This window comes from Ranitomeya variabilis, chromosome 4, assembly GCF_051348905.1.
Source record: "Ranitomeya variabilis isolate aRanVar5 chromosome 4, aRanVar5.hap1, whole genome shotgun sequence".
In the NCBI taxonomy this organism is placed as follows: Eukaryota; Metazoa; Chordata; class Amphibia; order Anura; family Dendrobatidae; genus Ranitomeya; species Ranitomeya variabilis.
In genome coordinates, this window is record NC_135235.1 from 653,444,214 (window position 1) to 653,465,127 (window position 20,914).

At 41.1% G+C, this 20,914-nt stretch overlaps 1 protein-coding gene across 1 annotated transcript; it reads right to left on the minus strand.

The window, feature by feature from the left end:
* Nucleotides 1-6,602: 6,602 nt before the first annotated feature.
* Nucleotides 6,603-18,930, minus strand: LOC143767432 (uncharacterized). The gene is made up of 7 exons (XM_077255768.1): nucleotides 18,887-18,930; nucleotides 11,307-11,448; nucleotides 11,011-11,190; nucleotides 10,805-10,928; nucleotides 10,624-10,721; nucleotides 10,335-10,425; nucleotides 6,603-8,282 (listed from the first exon to the last, which is right to left on the minus strand). Exons 2-7 carry the CDS (start codon nucleotides 11,382-11,384, stop codon nucleotides 6,943-6,945), a joined length of 1,911 nt encoding a protein of 636 aa, XP_077111883.1. The 5' UTR covers nucleotides 11,385-11,448; nucleotides 18,887-18,930; the 3' UTR covers nucleotides 6,603-6,942.
* Nucleotides 18,931-20,914: the final 1,984 nt, after the last annotated feature.

Genomic DNA, 20,914 nt, shown 5'->3' on the forward strand with positions numbered 1-20,914 from the left:
GGTCCACCGTCTAGCTCTTCCTCCACGCCTAGGTATCACCGACACCTTTCATGTGTCCCTCCTTAAGCCCGTATATATGTCCCGGTTTTGTGAGTCATCTGCCGGGACATCGGGTTCGTCTACGGACGATTACGAGGTGAACGCTATTTTGGGGTACAAGGTGGTTCGTGGCAAAAAAATTTATTTGGTGGACTGGAAGGGTTACAGTCCTGAGGATAGGTCCTGGGAGTCTGCTGGGCACATTCGGGCTCCGCAGCTCATTGCTGCCTTCGAACGTAGCGAGGCCCAAGGAGGAGGGGGATGTTAGGGGTCAAGTTCCCTCCTCTGCTCAGGGGGAATCTCGGTCCATCTCCGCTGCGGTCTCCCATTCTTCTCCTGCCGCAGTGGAGCCTGCTCAGCGGAGACGTCGGTCCCAGCGTCTCACTCAGTCTGACTCTGTGCTAAGAGTTACTGCTGCCTTTCCTGCTTCTGCCATTGAAGTCGGTGCTGGGCAGCGGCGAGCAGACGCTTCTGGGTCTAAGTCCTGCTTTGCTCGTTCTGAGCATGCCCAGAGTAAGATCTCTCAGTGGAGATCGAGGGTCACATGATCTGATACTGCAGCTAAGGTCATTGGCTCCTTCAGGAAGGTCCTGTAGGTGCTCACGCTCTGGTGTAGCTTCTCATTGGTCCTTCTAGGAAGGTCCTGTACATGCTGCAGCTATTTAAGGTTCGCATGACCGCACGGCCATGCGCTAGTATTGTTCTTTGTTAAGTGCTTTGCGCCAGTGTGGTCACGAGAGTATGTGTTCAGGGACCCGGCTGAAATAAGCCCCTAGAATGCTGGCACCTCCGGCGAGGAGTTTGTTTGAATGTGTTCAGGGACCCGGCCGAAATAAGCCCCTAGAATGCTGGCACCTCCGGCGAGGAGTTTTGTGTGCATGCGTGACCACTGACTGCTCTCTGTGTGGGCAGTTAGCCTGTGCCTCTGTGAAGCCTAACAGGGCACAGTGCTTTTCTTTCACGACTACTCGGTGAAGTAACTGAGTTAGTCCATACCGCCATATCGTGCTGCCGCCGTTGCTAGCAGCAGGTACTCCTGCACGGTGGACCCCGGGCTGCGAACGCACCAATATCAATAAAAACATCTCTATTTATTCGGTGCGTTCCGCTAGCCGTAACACTCGCCAACCCAACTGAGGCCTCATAAGGTTCGTTTAATGCCATTCTCTCTGACAGTTGGTCATCATATCCAGCGTCATTGTAATGAATTTCACATAATAAACGTTGTTCCCTACTTGTGCATGTGAAAATGTAATGTCTCCCTCCGCCTGCATCTCCACCTCTTCTTCCCCACATCCTGCTTTGACATACATTGTCATTGATGGGTCCCAACAGCTCCAAGGCAGAAATTCAGAAGTAGAAGTTGTTCTTCCTCCATCCCTCATTCCATCTTTTGTTTTAAGCAACATGAACATAAGGAGCATGGCATCACAGTTGTCCCCTTGCCAAATTTAGTAGCCAATTCAAAAGGTCTCATTAGGCAACTCATCCCTCATCAGCTGCCAATGATAGTTTATTAAAGAAATGTATTTCCAGTTTGCCTGATCCATGATATAATCACTCACTGCTTTACGCTACTCATACAGACTCTACAATTGCGCCATGATATAATCACTCAGTTTTAGTCTACGAACGAAGTACAGTTGAATTACATCGCATTTCGATTTTCAAAATCAAGTGGTGTGAAGACAGACAATTCAGAATTTTTCATAGCCTGGAGAGTGTGCTTTAATTCGCCACACAAGAATGGCTGAAATGTTGAAACACTTTCCTGGCTATGGGCACCATCTTCTTTGCACAGGTATATTTCTTTATAACATTTAGCGCAATAAAATTTACAACATGCTCTACTCAGGGAGCATTGTCACTTACTATAATTAGCAGTTGTAGGTGATTAGACATCCAGCATGGAATTTGCTGATTAATGCAAAGCAGCAAATCATCCGCCAAATCTCGTTTGTTCCACATGCTCTTACCCTGTAAAACAAGTTTGGTAGTGCTTAAGCATGCAACAAAAAGACTGGTGGTGAGGAGATAATGGAATTTTCTGCTCTGTTGCTATTGGGAATGGGGTAACTTTCATTAAGGAGAATGTGGAGGTGTAGGAGTAGATGGATTAGCATTCAAGCTACAGGACCTGTAGCTTTGGATTGGAGAAATGAGGTGTCTATCCTTGTGGGTAGAACTTATAATGTGCTGGGCACCCCACCTGATTTAATGGGGTTACAAAAATAAAGCCATCACAGTGCAATACAAATATCTGTGTGATCGGTACCCTTTACAGAACTTAACCAAGTGCTAAGCAACCACTCCCCTTATTCTTAGTAGATGAGTGATTGGTTGTTCATCAGTATTATTCACCTGTGCTGGTTCCTCTTTTTATCATGGGTGTCTGCTGCATCCTGCAATGCATTAGCAATGTAACCAGGTATTGGTAAGTATGATTGTTTTTTTCTGTGTTTTTTGGGGGCAACTAGGTGTCAGAAAACACAGGGTTGTCATTAACTTAATTGAAAGTTTGCAATCAAAAAGTTTAATAGTTAAGGCAAATAAAAGGAATGTGCAATACACTGACCCAACTTGATGGTGTCACTGACAGAGGTAACATCATCCTGCTGTAACCAAGATTAGTGATGTGCCATATAGCCCATATTTTTCTCCAATTCCTCCCAAATAATACAATTGCTGGAGATAAATGGGTACAACTGTGACTTGCATTTGATAGCACTAGAAAAACAAGGGGGTTCCTGCATCTGCTTAATTACCATACAGTACAGACCAAAAGTTTGGACACACCTTCTCATTTAAAGATTTTTCTGTATTTTCATGACTATGAAAATTGCACATTCACACTGAAGGCATCAAAACTATGAATTAACACATGTGGAATTATATACTTAACAAAAAAGTATGAAACAACTGAAATTATGTCTTATATTCTAGTTACTTCAAAGTAGCCACCTTTTGCTTTGATGACTGCTTTGCACTCTTGGCATTCTCTTGACGAGCTTCAAGGGGTAGTCACCGGGAATGGTCTTCCAACAATCATGAAGGAGTTCCCAGAGATGCTTAGCACTTGTTGGCCCTTTTTCCTTCACTCTGCGGTCCAGCTCACCCCAAACCATCTCGATTGGGTTCTGGTCTGGTGACTGTGGAGGCCAGGTCATCTGGCGTAGCACCCTATCAATCTCTCTCTTGGTCAAATAGCCCTTACACAGCTTGGAGGTGTGTTTGGGGTTATTGTCCTGTTGAAAAATAAATGATGGTCCAACTAAACGCAAACCCGATGGAATAGCATAATTAAGCAGATGCTGGAACTATCTTGTTTTTCCTCTGCTTGTTGCTCAGCCGGTCTGGGGTCCGCTTACCGCATTCTTTTGATGGAGGACTCTATTTTGCTGCAACTGGTGAGCTGAATAACCCCTCTCCCCTTCCCTTTTTTTAATCATTTGGTAGTACTAATGCCTGGAGGTCTTGTGCCAGTGGTAGCGCAGATGCTGCTTGCATATTCACATTCCTAAAAAGCTGTGGTATTTTTTTATTTACATTCCCCTGTCCATTACATCCATTTCTTTTAATACACATTTCCTACTGCACTAAACTTTGGCAAGGTTTTGAGGCACAATTCCCCATTTGTCAAAGTTGACCAACTTACCCTACGTTCACACTAGTGTACCGGGACTTTGCGGACCGCTGCGTACTTCCTCAGTGAAGCTCCGCCCACTTCCACACTTCCGTTTAGGTCCGCCTACTTCTGCATGCGTCTTGTGTACCTATCTTTAACATTGAGTATGCAGGACATGCGGATGCGCCGTTTTGAGGCGCCAGTGTCATGTCGGACGCTGTTCAGACCAGGTCGTTCGACAGACAGCGGTAATTCCGCTTTTGACCACTATGCGCTCATTGGCGTCGGCTAGATTTTATCTAGCTGGTCCGGGGTTAATTTACCTGGTGCTTGGATTGGAAGCTGGGCCATGCCCACTGCCTTTAAATAGTTCTCCTGAACATTGGGCATCGCCGATTATAGCTTCTGTTTTGTGCGTTGTTATCTCGGTCTGGAGTGGTGAGCCAGGAGTTGGAGTATCATTGCTGGTGGTGTATTTCCCTTTGTCTTATTTACTCCTTCCTATATTTTTATTTATTTTGCCCTGCGCATTTTTAGTGTATTCCTGAGTGTCTGCGGCGTGGTGTATATTTTCCGTTATCCTTGTCTGTGCTAACTGTGGGTATTGGTGTATAATCTTTTCACTGGGTGGTGGGCGGACAGGAGGCAGGGTGAGGGTCGAGGCCTAGATATGCACACCATCAGTGTAAACTCTAGGTAGAGGGTCAGTCAGGATTTCCCTAGTCTGAGGGAAATTGCAGGGGCCCAGGTTATTAGCTCTTGCCCACCTAGTCTTCCCGTGACATCCAGCAGCTGACCGCACGGGAATGTAACTTTTTGCGTCCCCGTGTGGTCGGCGGGCACATCAAAATGACGCATACATCCTCATGTCCTGCATTCCCAATGTTAAAGATGGGTATGCAGGATTCATGCAGAAGCAGGCGGACCCAAACAGAAGGGCTGAAGTGGGTGGAGCTTCACAGAGGAAGTATGCAGTCTTCCGCAAAGCCCCGGTACACAAGTGTGAACCCGGCCTAAGAAACAGCAGTAGCAACAGGCTGCACAATTAGTGTTGCATGTATATACCTCGGGTCTGGAAAATGAAACGTTGTGCCAAAATAAAAACTTGAAAGACAAAAGGAGTGCAAAATGAGGCATTATCAAGATAACAGATGTTTATAAATGCGGAAACTGCTCAGCTGATTGTGTTGTGAGAAAGCACAATACCTAGACGGGCTCATAAATAATGGCCCAGCTGGCAAATCCAACGTTGAAATTAATAAATATGGAGAAGTAGATAAGCTGTGATGCTGGCTTCTCAATACATACAGGTCAGAAAATACTTGAGTTTTATTATCAACGCATTTCGAGGTGCATTGACTTCATCAGAACCAACATCACTCTGTGAAGCAGACAGCCACAGAGTTAAATATCTGTACTTTTTAATTCTCTTATGCATTCTTTTAACAAAATGCCCTCTTTTTTTAAAAAAAAAGCAACCAATAAATCATTGTCCAAAAAAATAAATGGCAACAAACCACCGTGCTGATGTGCCATGTACTGTATGTATATAAAAATTAACATGATCAAAAAAGCAGGCAGCACTCCATTTTCAGAAAAATATGTAGGATTTTAATGAACCTACATGTCTCAGCGACGTTTCGGCTCAACTGAGCCTTTCTCAAGCCTTGAGAAAGGCTCAGTTGAGCCGAAACGTCGCTGAGACATGTGGTTTCATTAAAATCCTACATATTTTTCTGAAAATGGAGTGCTGCCTGCTTTTTTGATCATATTGACTGGAGACGACCGGTGGACGGGTGGTCTATGGGCATTGCACCCGAAGCTAAGTATAAGGAGTTGTGCTGTTCCAATTTCTTGGCTATTATATAAAAATTAACAGATATGCATAAAATCTGTAGTGTGTGACATGTACACTTTGTGAAGCAGTGCACAGTTTTCAGCAATGTAGACAGTTTACTTTTGTATGGATGTAGCTGAAATGCAGCAACAGCACTATAACTCGGTTATCAATTACTGCTAGTGCTCCTTTTTTTCTCACTATGAAATTAATCTGTATTATTCCCTTTTCTTCACAGACTATATATTAAATTCTTTCAATGTTGTGCTATAACACACACGATCAGTAGAATTTCTTCAATAGTTTATGGCTTCATCTTCCCATCTCTTAGGTTAATCTGTGACTTCCTCTCACTATCCAGCTAAACCAAAAAAAATGGCAGCTTCATTCCCTGATTTTACTTTGTCTGTGATCGTGCCTCCTGATTAGCTGGGCAGGTGATGTGATAACTGCGAGGCATTATGAGGAAGTTTGCCTGATTGTGCCCAAAGTCATGTAAGCTTTCTCTGACTGATCCAATATTCAGCAATGCGTAAAACGGAAGTGGTCATTTAAAGCGAACCTGTAAGCAGGAGTTTGCTAAGTAAACTACAGGCATTGTCAGGTCAGCGTTGTTGCACTGATTAAAATGATACCTGGGGTGAAGAAATCCTTCTTGTAATTCCTATGTAATCATTGTTAGAAGTTTTCAGTTAATGAGATGATCGTGCGCTGGGCAGGACTGTATGCAGGGTCTTATCTTGCTGTTCTAGGCCAGAGAAACCAAGGAGAGACCTGCCCAAAGGCTGACCCAAAGCACAAACAGTCTTTCTCTATGATGAGCAACATGTTTGTGTTCGGGGTGTGCCTGTGAGCAGGGCTCTTCTTGGTTTCTCTGGTCTAGAGCACCAAGATTAGACTCTAAAGAGCACAGGCATCTCATTATCTTAAAACTTCTAACACTAATTACACAAAAACCATAAGACGGATTTCTTTACCCCAGGTATCATTTAAATAGGTATAACAGCACCAACCTGACAATGTCTGTAGTTTACTTAGCAAAATCCTTCTGACAGGTTGGCTTTAAGGCTATTTACATGATGACAAATTCAAAGTCACTGGGTTCAGTAAATTCCTAAAAATTTGACACATTTGATTCACATAAAATCTATCATCTCTAGGAAACACATTTTCAGTTACATTTAAAACATTGACCACATTCAGGACATAATTATAGAGTTTTCTCTGTATCAATATTTTAATTGCAAACAAAGTTTAAATTCCCTAGAAAAAAAGTTCCCGAAATTCTGAGCATGAAAATGACTTTTTGGATTGTTAGCAAGATATGATTTTTTTAAATGCTGAGCATTAGAAGGGCTTCTCCCTCTGTGAGTTCTCTGATGTATAACAAAACCATACGGTACTTGGTCAAAATGAAAAAATGTTTTAAACTATGAAAAGGCTATGCCCCTTTGTGAATTTTTTCATGATCAAGAAGATTTGATTTCCGAGAAAAACACTTCCCACATTCTGAGCATGGAAATGGCTTTTCTCCTGTGTGAGTTTTCTGATGGTCAACAAGATTTGATTTCTGAGTAAAACATTTCCCACACTGTAAGCATGAAAATGGCTTCTCTCCTGAGTGGTTTCTCTGATGCTTAGCAAGATATGATTTTTGGTTGAAACATTTCCCACATTCTGCACATGAGTATGGCTTCTCTCCTGTGTGAATTCTCTGATGTGTTACAAGACCTGACTTTAATTTAAAATATTTACCACATACGGAACATAAAAATGACTTCTCCCCTGTGTGTGTTTTTTGATGGTCAAAAAGTTTTGATTTTTGAATAAAACATTTCCCACATTCTAAACATGGAAACGGCTTCTCCCCTGTGTGACTTTTCTGATGCATACCAAGATGTGATTTTTGGTTAAAACACTTCCCACATTCTGTGCATAAGAATGGCTTCTCCCCTGTGTGAATTCTCTGATGTGTAACAAGATCTGACTTCTTTTTAAAACATTTCCCACATTCTGAACAAAAAAATGGCTTTTCACCTGTGTGAGTTTTTTGATGGTCAACAAGATTTGATTTCCGAGAAAAAAACTTTCCACATTCTAAGCATGAAAATGGCTTCTCACCTCTATGACTTCTCTCATGTCTAATAAGATTAGATTGACAGTTAAAATATGCTCCACAGTCGCAACATGAGAACGGTTTCTCCCCAGTGTGACTTCTCACATGTGTAATAAGGTGTGATTTCTCTGTAAAACATTTCCCACATTTAGAACAGGAATACGGCTTCTCACCCATGTGAATTCTCTGATGTATAACAAGTTTTGAACTAGTCAGAAAACATTTCCCACATTCAGAACATGAAAATGGCTTTTTGCCCGTGTGCGTTTTTTTATGCTGAAAAAGATGTGATTTCCGTGAAAAACATGTTCCACATTCTGAACATGAAAATTCCTTTGCTTTTGTGTGACTTTTCTCATGTTCAACAAGATTTGATATATCTAGGTAACATCTTCCACATTTTAAACAAGTGAATGGATTCTTGATTTTGTGAAATCTTTCATGTTCATCATCCCTTCTGTTATTTTTATTTTTCTTAGCAGTCTGTAATGAATCAGAAGATAGGACCTGTTGAAATGGATTAGCTGATAGATCTTCATTGTGAAGGCCTAATGATATATCTTGGATATCTGGTATAATTGCATCCATTTCACTAGGATCTTGTATGATATCACGATCCTCAATTGAAGTTATCACATGTCCTTTTGAGCTTCTGATACTGTCACCTGGTGAGAATAAAATCATTTTTGGACTTTTGTAAAACATAAACATTTCCACACATTGCAGGGTGTGTAGCAAAATGTAATTGAAGATAGAAAAACATATGACAAATCCAGGCTTTTGATAAAACAATATGTAATGTCAAGTAGTGTTATGAATTTGTCATGGCTTCAAAGAAATATACTGTATTTTTTGGACTATAAGACGCACATTTTTCCTCCCAAAATGTGGAGGAAAATGGGGGGTGCGTCTTATGGTCCGGAAGTACGGGTTCTGGCTGTGGTGGGGAGGTGGGGGAGCAGTTTCGGCGGAGCAGCGGGTAGCAGAGGCAGGAGCCGACGGCTGCGCCTAACTCCTGTGCCCGCTGCTCAAGAGAAAATGAATATTAACTGCATTCCACGCCCATGGGTGTGGAGAGCAATGAATATTCATTTCTTTCTGGCATCCTGGTATGATTGGTCCCATCCTGTTCCTGGTATGATTGGTCCCATCCTTATTCGGTCCTGGTATACCAGGACTTGGATGGGGCCAATCATACCAGGATAAGGATGGGGCCATGCATACCTGGACTGGGATGGGGGCCAGTCATGCTAGGTTAAGGATGGGGCCCTACATACCTGGATAGGGATGGGGCCATGCATACTTGGATGAGATGGGGACCCTGCATACCAGTATAGGGATGAGGGCGATCAGTACTGCCTATATATGGATTTGGGGAGACCATTCCTACCAGGATAGGGATGAGGGGGCCATGCATGCCAGGATAGGGATGAGGGGCCACGCATACCAGGATAGGGATGAGTGGACCATATTTACCAGGATAGGGGATATTAAGTATAGAATTGACCACATTGTTTGCTTCAGGTTTTTTTTCCTAATTTCCTCCTCTAAAACCTAGGTGCATCTTATGGTCCGGTGAGTCTTATAGTCCGAAAAATACGGTAATTCATAAGCACAAACTGTAAAATAAATTAACACTTAAAATACTGATGCATTCTACTGTGTAACACCCATTCAAATGTATATAAAATATATGGCTGATTAATATTTCCCTTTTATGTCACAAGGAAGCATAAAGATCATTAGTAATATTAAAGCATCTACATTTATAAGCTCGCAACTCCTAGGAAGAGAGTTTTAATGACTTGACAACACAAGATCTCCATTTGACCCTGGCCAAACTAGGGTGGAGAGTCTAAAGAATCTCCCAGAATATATTCCTTCAGTCAAAACGTAAAGTATTATGGGTTTGCTTCATTAAGATCTGCATTTTGTGGTTCCAAAACTAATTCAAGAAAGATATGGGATATTGTACACATGGACCATTAAGTGCAAAAAAATTATCCAAACTACAACAGTAGATGTTATAACAATTTTTTGAAGTTCTGATTGAGGAGTCTTCAATTAAGTCCGAATAGCATAGTAATGTTTGCAGTGATTGTTAGAAATGTACATGGTTACCAGATTCTTGTTACTTAGATATGATTTAAAGTCAAAGACATTAATCTACTTTTTCTAAAGAATTTTTTAATATTTTATTTTATACAAACTTTTGTTAAAGCTGTTGTTAAAACATATATCCTGATAATTTAGAATAATCAAAATAAACTGCTCATTCCTGGGAGCTTAACTATATGTTCTTTTTCCCCACTATCGGCATATTTCATCTGTTATTTATATTTTATTGTCTATAACAGTATTATATTTTCATCTATTGTTAGCTAGTATTTTAGCAACAGGAGTGAATCTAAGGGCTCATACTCACTTGCGAGCAACTCGGATGAGTCTCGCACGGCAATACCCAGCACTGCACCCGGCACTCAGGAACGGAGCATGCGGCTGCATGTATTGCTATGCAGCCGCATGCTCCGATCTGAGTGCCGGGTGCAGTGGTGGGTATTGCCGTGCGAGACTCATCCTAGTTGCTCGCAAGTGAGTATGAGCCCTAAAGCTGAAAAACTGACAGACCACAACGCTCACCTAAACACACCAAAATGGTACCAGCCATTGACAGAGACGAATTTGTGACTTCCCTGCGTTTAGTTTTTACTACTCACCTGGGCGGTTATCTGTAGGAATTTCCTCTTTACACTGCTCATCACCACTCATATATGTCTCTGTAGTATTAATATGGGTAAAATCTTTAGCCTGAAACAAACATTGTAAAAATCACAGACAGATGGAGAAGTTACACCTATGATCAGCTCTAATCCTGCCATCGTCACTGTTCTCATTACACAAGTATAAAACATATAATACTGATGGATAAAACAAGACTGAGCACAAGACCTTCACAACCATCTACACATCATAGGGGAGATCTCATGACACCTTCTCTCCACCTACCTGATGATCCTGAGGAACATTGGTAATTTCTTCTTTACAGTCCCGTGGAGGGAGAGGAGGGGGACATCTCTCTGGTGTTGTCCTCTTACTGGATAGAACTGGAGGAAACACATACAGGGACTGAATTCATTCTTAACATACAGATAATTATAGGCCATGAGTATTTAGTCCTGTCTATTACCTGGTGATGTGAGGGGCTGGGGAACCTCCATCATGACATCATTGTACAGATCTTTGTGTCCTTCTAAATACTCCCACTCCTCCACTGAGAAATAGACAACGACATCCTGACACCGTATAGGAACCTGACACATACAATGATACCATTATCCCCCAATCCTTTCATAGCGTTACTGTATAATGTCCCAGCATTCCCAGCAGTGTCACCTCTCCAGTCAGCAGCTCAATCATCTTGTAGATCAGTTCTAGGATCTTCTGATCATTGATGTTCTGATGTATTAGGGGGGGAGTTGGAGTCCCGGTGATTGGACTCAGGGGTCTTCCCCATCCCTCTGACCAAGGATACTGATAGCGCCCACTAGAAGTCTTCTTTACTACTGTGTAGTCCTGGTTATGGAGAGACAGTAATAAATCTCATTACAGACATTTCAAGAGTCCTCATCTCTCCAGTCCTATTCCCATAGATAAGAATGATGTAATGTGACATCATCAGAATTTATCACCTCTCCAGTAAGCTGGAAAATGATCTCTAGGGTAAGGTGTAATATCCTTTCTGCCATCTTGTCTCTGTCCCTATCCATCCTTGATGGGTCAATCAAGAAAATTCTCTAAAGAAGATCTCCACTGAGAGGATATTGTATGGACCTGAATGAGAAGATGAGAAAATATAATATCTCATGTAATAATACAATTACTGGAGATAATAAGGGGAAACATTTGAAAATATATGTGCAAAATAATATTATAAGTGATAGCCAGAACAAGTCTACTAAGGATGGAGGTTGTCAAACTAACTTGATTAGTTTTTATGAAGAGGTGAGTAGAAACCTACACAGAGGGGTAGCTGAGGATATAGAGTTTTGTTTTTAAACTTTGAAAAGGCATTTGACACTGTCCTGCATGGACGTCTAATGATTAAATTAAGATCTATAGGATTAGGAAGTAGGGTTTGCAATTGGATCAAAGACTAGAGTGTTATGGTGAGCGACTAATACTATGAAAGGCTATAAATGATGACCCCAAGGTTCAGTGCCAGGTCCGCTATTATTCAATTTTATTAATGATAAAGAAAAATGGATTAATAGTGATGTTTCTATTTTTCCAGATGATGCCAAGCTATTTTGTATAGTGCAGTCTGTCGAAGATTTGCATAAGTTATAGGCTGACTTGGACAAACTGAGTTTTGGGCATGGACTTGGCAGAAAAGGCTCAATATCAATATATGTACTCTGGACAAAAATAACCTGAGGTCACTATATTTTTTAGGGTGGCAGTAAAACTAGGAGAGTCACTTGTAAAGTAGGATCTGGATGTACTTGTAACACTAAATCACAGAATGCAGTGTCAATGGCTTCTAAAGCCAGCAGGATATGGTCATGTATTAAAAAAAACTTTCAATACAAAAAGTGAAACTCATATATTATATAGAGCCATTACAGAGTGATCTATTTCAAGTGTTTATTTCTGTTAATGTTGATGATTATGGTTTACAGCCAGTGAAAACCCAAAAGTCATTATCTCAGTAAATTAGAATACTTCAGTAAATGCACTGAATACTTGGTCAGGGCTCCTTTTGCATCAATTCCTGTATCAATGCGGCGTGGTATGCAGGCGATCAGCCTGTGGCACTGCTGCGGTGTTACAGAAGCCCAGGTTGCTTTGATAGCAGCCTTCAGCTTTTCAGCATTGTTTTGTCTGGTGTTTCATCTTCCTCTTGAAAATACCCCATCAATTCTCTATGGGGTTAAGGTCAAGCAAGTTTTGCTTTCCCACGCTAATGAGTTCATGTCCGGTCAGGCAGGGAGGCTGCGCAGGCACCTTTTCATTCATTTATCCGTGGTTTACAGTCTGGCCGGTACCATTAGCACCGGCCAGACTGTAAACTATTGTAAACTATTGTAAACTATTTAACCCCTTGAGATGGATTGCAACATTGAACTTGACTCTACAGCGGACAGGTATGGGATATTGTTGCTTTTTTATTTTGGATCTATTACACAAGAACGAGGACTTCACTTGGATTGAGAGTGTAATAAAGATGCTAAACCTGTGTGTTTAATTATTTCATTAAAAGACTTTATTCTTAATGTGTGTGTATTTTTGTAAGCCATTCATACTATTGGATTAATAATGGATTAATATTGACACCTCTCCATTATTAACCAGGCTTAATGTCACCTTACAATCTTACAGATGCGCCTATTCTGGGGTGGGTGGGGCAGATGTTTTTAGCCAGGGAGGAGCCAATAACCATGGTCCCTCTCTAGGCTATTAGTATCTGCCCTCAGTCACTGGCTTTCCCTATCTGGTGCAAAAAATTGCGCATGAGCCCACGCCAATGTTTTCCGTGAAAACATTCTTTTATTAAGTACATACAGATCTCAAATTTTACAAACACATACTACTAACAGTATCAGACACTGACATCTATAAATCTAACTGTTCTGCAATGGTTTACTGCATGTAAACCATGTCTCCTATCCTGTCGGCTTTTGGTTGATTATGCAGAAGCTGACAAATGAATTATTGGCTATTCTGCTATCTCTCTATGAAGTATAAAGAGATAGATATATATACAGTGCCTTGCAATAGTATTCGGCCTCCTGTAACTTTTCAACCTTTTCCCACATATCATGCTTCAAACATAAAGATACCAAATGTAAATTTTTGGTGAAGAATCAACAACAAGTGGAACATATTTGTGAAGTTGAACAAAATTTATTGGTTATTTTAAATTTTTGTGGAAAATCAAAAACTGAAAAATGGGGCGTGCAATATTATTCGGCCCCTTTACTTTCAGTACAGCAAACTCCCTCTAGAAGTTCATTGTGGATCTCTGAATGATCCAATGTCGTCCTAAATGCCTAATGATGATAAATATAATCCACCTGTGTGTAATCAATTCTCCGTATAAATGCACCTGCTCTGTGATAGTCTCAGGGTTCTGTTTGAAGCACAGAGAGCATCACGAAGACCAAGGAACACAACAGGCAGGTCCGTGATACTGTTGTGGAGAAGTTTAAAGCCAGATTTGGATATAAAATGATTTCCAAAACATTAAGGAGCACTGTGCAAGAAATCATATTGAAATGGAAGGAGTATCATACCACTGCAAATCTACCAAGACCCGGCCGTCCCTCTAAACTTTCATCTCAAACAAGGAGAAGACTGATCAGAGATGCAGCCAAGAGGATCATGATCACTCTGGATGAACTGCAGAGATCTACAGCTGAGGTGGGACAGTCTGTCCATAGAACAACACTCAGTCGTACACTGCACAAATCTGGCCTTTATGGAAGAGTGGCATGAAGAAAGCCATTTCTCAAAGGTATCCATAAAAAGTGTTTAAAGTTTGCAACAAGCCACCTGGGAGACACACCAAACATGTGGAAGAAGGTGCTCTGGTCAGATGAAGCCAAAATCGAACTTTTTAGCAACAATGCCAAACGATATGGCAACACAGCTCATCACCCTGAACACACCATCCCCACTTTCAAAAATGGTGGTGGCTGCATCATGGTTTGGGCCTGCTTTTCTTCAGCAGGGACAAGGAAGATGGTTAAAATTGATGGGAAGATGGATGGAGCCAAATACAGGACCATTCTTGAAGAAAACCTGTTGGGAGTCTGCAAAAGACCTGAGACTGGGACGGAGATTTGTCTTCCAACAAGACAACGATCCCAAACATAATGCAAAATCTACAATGGAATGTTCACAAATAAGTGTATCCAGGTGTTAGACTGGCCAAGTCAAAGTCCAGACCTCAATTCATTTGAGAATCTGTGGAAAGAGCTGAAAACTGCTGTTCACAAACGATCTTTATCAAACCTCACTGAGCTCGAGCTGTTTGCCAAGGAAGAATGAGCAAGAATTTCAGTCTCTCGATATACAAAACTGATAGAGACATACCCCAAGCGACTTGTAGCTGTAATCGCAGCAAAAGGTGGTGCAACAAAGTATTAAGTTAAAGGGGCCGAATAATATTGCACGCTCCACTTTTCAGTTTTTGAATTCCACAAAAATTTTAAATAACCAATGAATTTCGTTCAACTTCACAATTGTGTTCCACTTGTTGTTGATCCTGTACCAAAAATTAACATTTGGAATCTTTATGTTTGAAGCATGATATGTGGGAAAAGGTTGAAAAGTTCCAGGGGGCCAAATACTTTCGCAAGGCACTATATATATATATATATATATATATATATATATATATATATATATATATATATATATACTGTATATACAGTACAGACCAAAAAGGTGGCCACTTTGAAGAACCTAGAATATAAGACATAATTTCAGTTGATTCACACTTTTTTGTTAAGTAAAATCTTTAAATGAGAGGGTGTGTCCAAACTTTTGGTCTGTAATATATATATATATATATATATATATATATATATATATATATATATATATATATATATATATATATATATATATATATATATACACAGTATATATATTTATAAGATTATATTTTGAAGTTGTATTGTACAATGCGATTTTAACATGAGTTTTTACATATAGAGAACTGGTGTATGTAAAACCTCATGTTAAAATCGAATTGCATACGGATTGCATACACATGTCATACGGATGTTCCGAGCAAAAGAACGCATGGAAATCGCATTACACTCGCATAGCACTCATCCTTTTTTTCTGTCCAGGAATCGGACCTTTTGTTTCTCGCAAATGGGTATGAGCCCTAAGGCTGATGTCTGAATTCCTGGGTGAATGTGGACACCTCTGTCAGCAATGCTTGCATTTTTGGGTAGTTAGGAACCTGCTGTAATTAAAATCACCACATGATGAAGGGCAGAGTGTTCGGTCAGTAAGCTAGCATAGGCACCTATTTACACTAGTTTGGATGTATCAGTTAGTTTTTTTGTTATTTCAATGTTAGCTTACTTGCCGAGCACTCCGCCCTTCACCAGGTGGTGATTTTAATTAAAGCAGGTTCCTATCTACCCATAAATGTAGGCTTACCGAGAGAGGTGTCCACATTCACCGAAGAAGTCAGACATCAGCCTTAGAGAGGTGTTCACATGGTCCCATCAGACTTATGGGACCACCTTAATGTTGGTTGATGGGCAGACATTATTCAGCCAAATTTTGTGCAAAGCATCTCATTCATTTTTTCCTAATATTCAAAAGTCGTATTGCTATTTATATTTCATATATTTCACATTGACGTGCTTTGGTACAATAGAGTGCAACCTTTTTTGTATATTGTATATGGAGGTAGCTGCTCCTAGTATGCACATATTCACACTAGTTTGGATGTGCCAGTCAGTTTTTTTGTTATTTCTATGTTGTTTTTAAAAGAGGTATTGGTACTTTTGGCATTGTGGACAGGAGCCAAGTCCTGCCGGAGAATGAAATTTCCATCTCCGAAAAGCTTGTTGGCAGAGGGAAGCATGAAGTGCTCTAAAATTTCCTGGTAGACAGCTGCACTGACTTTGGTCTTGATAAAACACAGTTGACCTACACCAGCAGATGCCATGGCTCCCCAAACCATCACTTTGTTGCTTGTGCACCTTTTTCTACCACACTTCTACCAGACTTTTCTTTCTGCTTAGCTTTCCATTAATATGCTTGGATACAGCACTCTGTGAACAGCCAGCTTATTTAGCAATGACCTTTTGTGGCTTATCCTCCTTGTGGAGTGTGTCAATGACTGCCTTCTGGACATCTGTCAAGTCAGCAGTCTTCCCCATGATTGTGGAGCCTAATGAAACAGTCTAAGGGACCTTTCTAAATGAATGCCTAAGAAGCCTTTGTAGGTGTTTTTTGTTAATTATTCTAATTTACTGAGATATTGACTTTTGGGCTTTCATTGGCTGTAAGCCATAATCATCAACATTAACAGAAATAAACACTTGAAATAGATTACTCTGTTTGTAATGACTCTATACGATATGAGTTTCACTTTTTCACTTTTTGTATTGAAGAACTGAAATGAATTACGTTTTTAATGATATTCTAATTTTGTGAGAAGCACCTGTAATACTGCCACATATGTGAGATTCAGAAAAATCATGCCCTGGGTTAGAAAAAATGCAAATAAGAGTCATAAAACTGCTCAGTGGCATGAAGAAAGTTGGCTGTTAGGAAAGGTAATAAAAGGTGGTGACATGTTAACTTGTACAAGTAAATAAATGGTCCATAAAAAGCATATGGGCAAAAGCTGTTTCATGTAAACTTCAAAAAGCAAGGGGCAATTCCTCCACTTGGAGAAAAAAAGGTTTGAGCTCCATGGAATTCCAGACCTTTTTATCATGAGAATTAATATGTATAACAGACTACATTGGGGGCTGATTACAGCAGAAACTTTTGATAGCTTCAAAAGTGGCCTAGATGTTTGTTTTTAGAAGAAAAAAATATACTTATGTGAGCATGAATGTTGATTCCAGTCGATCGACACTCGGCATCAGGAGGGAAAAATTGCACTTTAGGGCAGACTCGATCATGCATTGTGATTTTGATTTGCCTCAAAGCAATTTTTTTATAGAAATGGGTCGCTATTAGTGATTAGCGAGTATACTCGTTGCTCGGGTGGTCTCCGAGTATTTGTGACTGCTCGGAGATTTAGTTTTCCTTGCCGCAGCTGCATGATTTGCGGCTACTAGACAGCTTGATTACATGTGGGGATTCCCTAGCAACCAGGCAACCCCCACATGTGATCAGGCTGGTTAGCAGCTGTAAATCATGCAGCTGCGTCAACAAAAACTAAATCTCCGAGCAGTCACAAATACTCGGAGACCACCCGAACAACGAGTATATTCGCTCATCACTAGTCGCTATAGATCAGGAATTCTTTAAACATCATGAGACTGGCCCCAGTGGCGTAACTTGAGTTTGACTGTCTCGGGTGCAAAATTTGTATAGTATATAGTGTTCTATTCATGCCCCAGATAGGTCGGTGGTGCCATCCACCTATGGACCATTGGTCTCATCCACTAACCATCGATCAAACACTGCTTCCCCATAACATTTTTTACAAGTTTGGTATTATCATAAGTCTACTGATCCACAGAAAAAGATTACATATCAATCATACTGAAAGGTGAACGGAGTTAAAAAAAAAGCGTGTATAAATATAAGATATAATTTATGGGTTTTTTTTGTTCATTTATTATTTGTTCCTCCCAAAAAGTGTAGTAAAAAATTATCAAAAACTTATATACCACACAATGGTATCAATGAAGACTACATCTTGACATGAAAAAAAAAAAAGCCGTTACACAGCTCTGTTGACCGACAATTCTTAAGTGTATAGCACTAATTAATACAAATAATTCCACAAAAAAACAAAGCCCTCGTATGGCTTAGTCAAAGGAAAAATACAATTGTTACTGCTCTTTGAATGTAACAGTGAGAAAACAAGGAAAAAAAAGCTTTCACCTCAAGACTAAAAGTTGTTTAGCCGTCTCTTTTCCCATAAGTTTCGATTTGGCTTTTATCCTAGTCATATTTCAAGACTCGTTAAAGGGTTGTGACTTGTAGGATCGCTACTTCCAATAGGTGGCGCTATAGAGTTCAAGTCCTCTTTTTCTCTGAAGAGGCAATTAGCATATTAAATTTCCCAGGGGAGCATTGCACGGCGAATAACCTTCCTTACCTTGGCAAGCCAGAGCTGGTATGTCACTCTCCATAGGGAGACACCTTACCCCTTAGACCTCCCGGTATAAAACCCACAATCCTCCTATAATGTGATGAGATCTTATATTCTCCATATTCTGCCCCACAGTCTCCTCCTCCGGGATCAGTGTCCTCAGTACAGGACCGACGCCACAGACATTTCATGGGAAATCCCTTTATTCTAAACTGTTACAGCCAAAATTAGGGAAATTACAGTTTCTCCAGATTTCTATGGGGAGAAAAACCCGACATTTCCATTCCCTGTAATCTCCGTCATCTGTCCCCAAACCAGAGCGCCCTCCCCTGTATACATGAGCACAGCCAGCGTCCTATTACTGTACATATACACATGGCAGAGCTGGGGGCACTATCTCCGGGAATGGAGGGGTTACTGCCCCCTGCCCCCGCCCAGTAATGGGGAATCTCCAGCACCTACCTCCACCTGCAGAGCCGCACACCACATATATGGCTGCTCTGTGCGCACAGGACCTGTGATGAGCTCACAGGAGGGGAGGAGTCAGGGGTCACATGATCTGGGGCCTCAGTGTATGCAGGATTCTGCTGTGCTGGTTGTCATGGTGCTGGATGAGGGGAAGTTTATGTGTGGGGTCAGGAACGGTTTACAGGGTGGATGTAGCAGAGCCGTGTGTGTATGGGGTGTACGGAGAGGAGCCGTGTGTGTACGAGGTGTACGGAGCGGAGCCGTGTGTGTATGGTGCAGAGCCGTGTGTGTACGAGGTGTACGGAGGGGAGCCGTGTGTATGAGGTGTACGGAGCAGAGCCGAGTGTGTACGAGGTGTACAGAGCAGAGCCGAGTGTGTACGAGGTGTACGGAGTGGAGCCACGTGTGTACGAGGTGTACGGAACTGAGCCGCGTGTGTACGAGGTGTAAGCAGCGGAGCCGTGTGTGTATGGTGCAGAGCCGTGTGTGTACGGGGTGTACGGAGCGGAGCTGTGTGTGTACGAGGTGTACGGAGGGGAGCCGTGTGTATGAGGTGTACAGAGCAGAGCCGAGTGTGTACGGAGTGGAGCCACGTGTGTACGAGGTGTACGGAGTGTGTACGAGGTGTACGGAGTGGAGCCACGTGTGTACGAGGTGTACGGAGTGTGTACGAGGTGTACGGAGTGGAGCCACGTGTGTACGAGGTGTACGGAGTGTGTACGAGGTGTACGGAGTGGAGCCACGTGTGTACGAGGTGTACGGAGTGTGTATGAGGTGTACGGAGCAGAGCCGCGTGTGTATTAGGTGTATGGAGCAGAGCCGTGTGTACGAGGTAGAGGTGTGTATGACGTGTTTGGGGCAGAGTTGTTTATACGACATGTACATGGCAGTGATGTGTGTGTACGATGTAGAGCTGTGTGTTCCATTTTTGTCAGTGGCTGTGGAGAAGCATTATGTGACATTATCATATGAAGCAATTGAGAAATGTTTAGAGTCAGCTGACCGGTTAGAATCACTGAGGATGCTGAAATCACCCAAAATTACAGTGGTGATGTCAGCAAAGAGATAGTAGTATAGGAGCAACTGTTGAAGTGGTCAATTAAAGTGGTGGCAGGGCCCAGGGACTGCTGTACAAAGACCACTTGGATGTTGTAGGGAGAGTAGCTTTGGATGGAATGTACTTCATAATGCAGGAGGATAGAGGTGAGATTGCACTGGAAGAGTCATTTTTAGAAAGAGGGGTCAATAAAAAAAAGTTTAAAAAAATTATGAAAAAATATAGATACAGTTTACAGCCTAAACCCCTCCCCCTTTAAACTTCATTTAAAAAATATAGAAATAATATTTGGTTTTGCCGCATTAGTTATCTCTTATACACTAAATATCTTAAAGAAAGAAAAAACCTCCATAATTATGGCTTTTTGATCATCATAAGTCCCTAAAAAATGCAATTAAAAAAATATATCATATGTACACCATATTGGTGACATTAAAACTGTCAGCTCGCCATGCAAAACACAGGCTCTCACCCAATTCGATGGAGAAAGGAAAGTAGCCTGCATTTTAGAAAATAGCGAAACAAGCCAAAGTCTTTTTCTTTAACAAATTTCTGATTTTTTTTCACTATTACACATTAATTTTGGTATAATCTGACCTGAAAAATTATATGCACATATCATATTTACCATACAGTGAATACTGTGATAACAGCAACCCAAAAAACATTGACGGAATAAGGTTAAAAAGACAAAAACAAAAGGCATTTAAAATCTTGAAGTCCTAGAATACAGAAATTGCATTTCAGTAGTAGAAACACCTCAATAAGAAAAAAAATCAAGGTTGCAAAGTTATCTACATAGAAACAATTTGCCGGCGACAGTAAAATAAATTTGCACAAATTTTATAAATGCAATCAATGACAAATTGAAAAAAAACATTGCATCGGCCCCTTAAAAGACATAATAACAAGATAATTTTAGGGGACAAAGAAAAGGCTGAGATATTAAAGTCACTTTTCATCCG

Bases quoted from the DNA above. Each gene is read 5' to 3' on its own strand.
- LOC143767432 (XM_077255768.1), bottom strand. From the start codon at position 11,384: ATGGATAGGGACAGAGACAAGATGGCAGAAAGGATATTACACCTTACC. The intron at 10,929-11,010 runs GTGACACTGCTG...TGTATGTGTCAG, and splicing joins TTGAGCTGCTGACTGGAGAG to GTTCCTATACGGTGTCAGGA. The intron at 8,283-10,334 runs GTGAGTAGTAAA...TATTCTCACCAG, and splicing joins TCCTACAGATAACCGCCCAG to GTGACAGTATCAGAAGCTCA.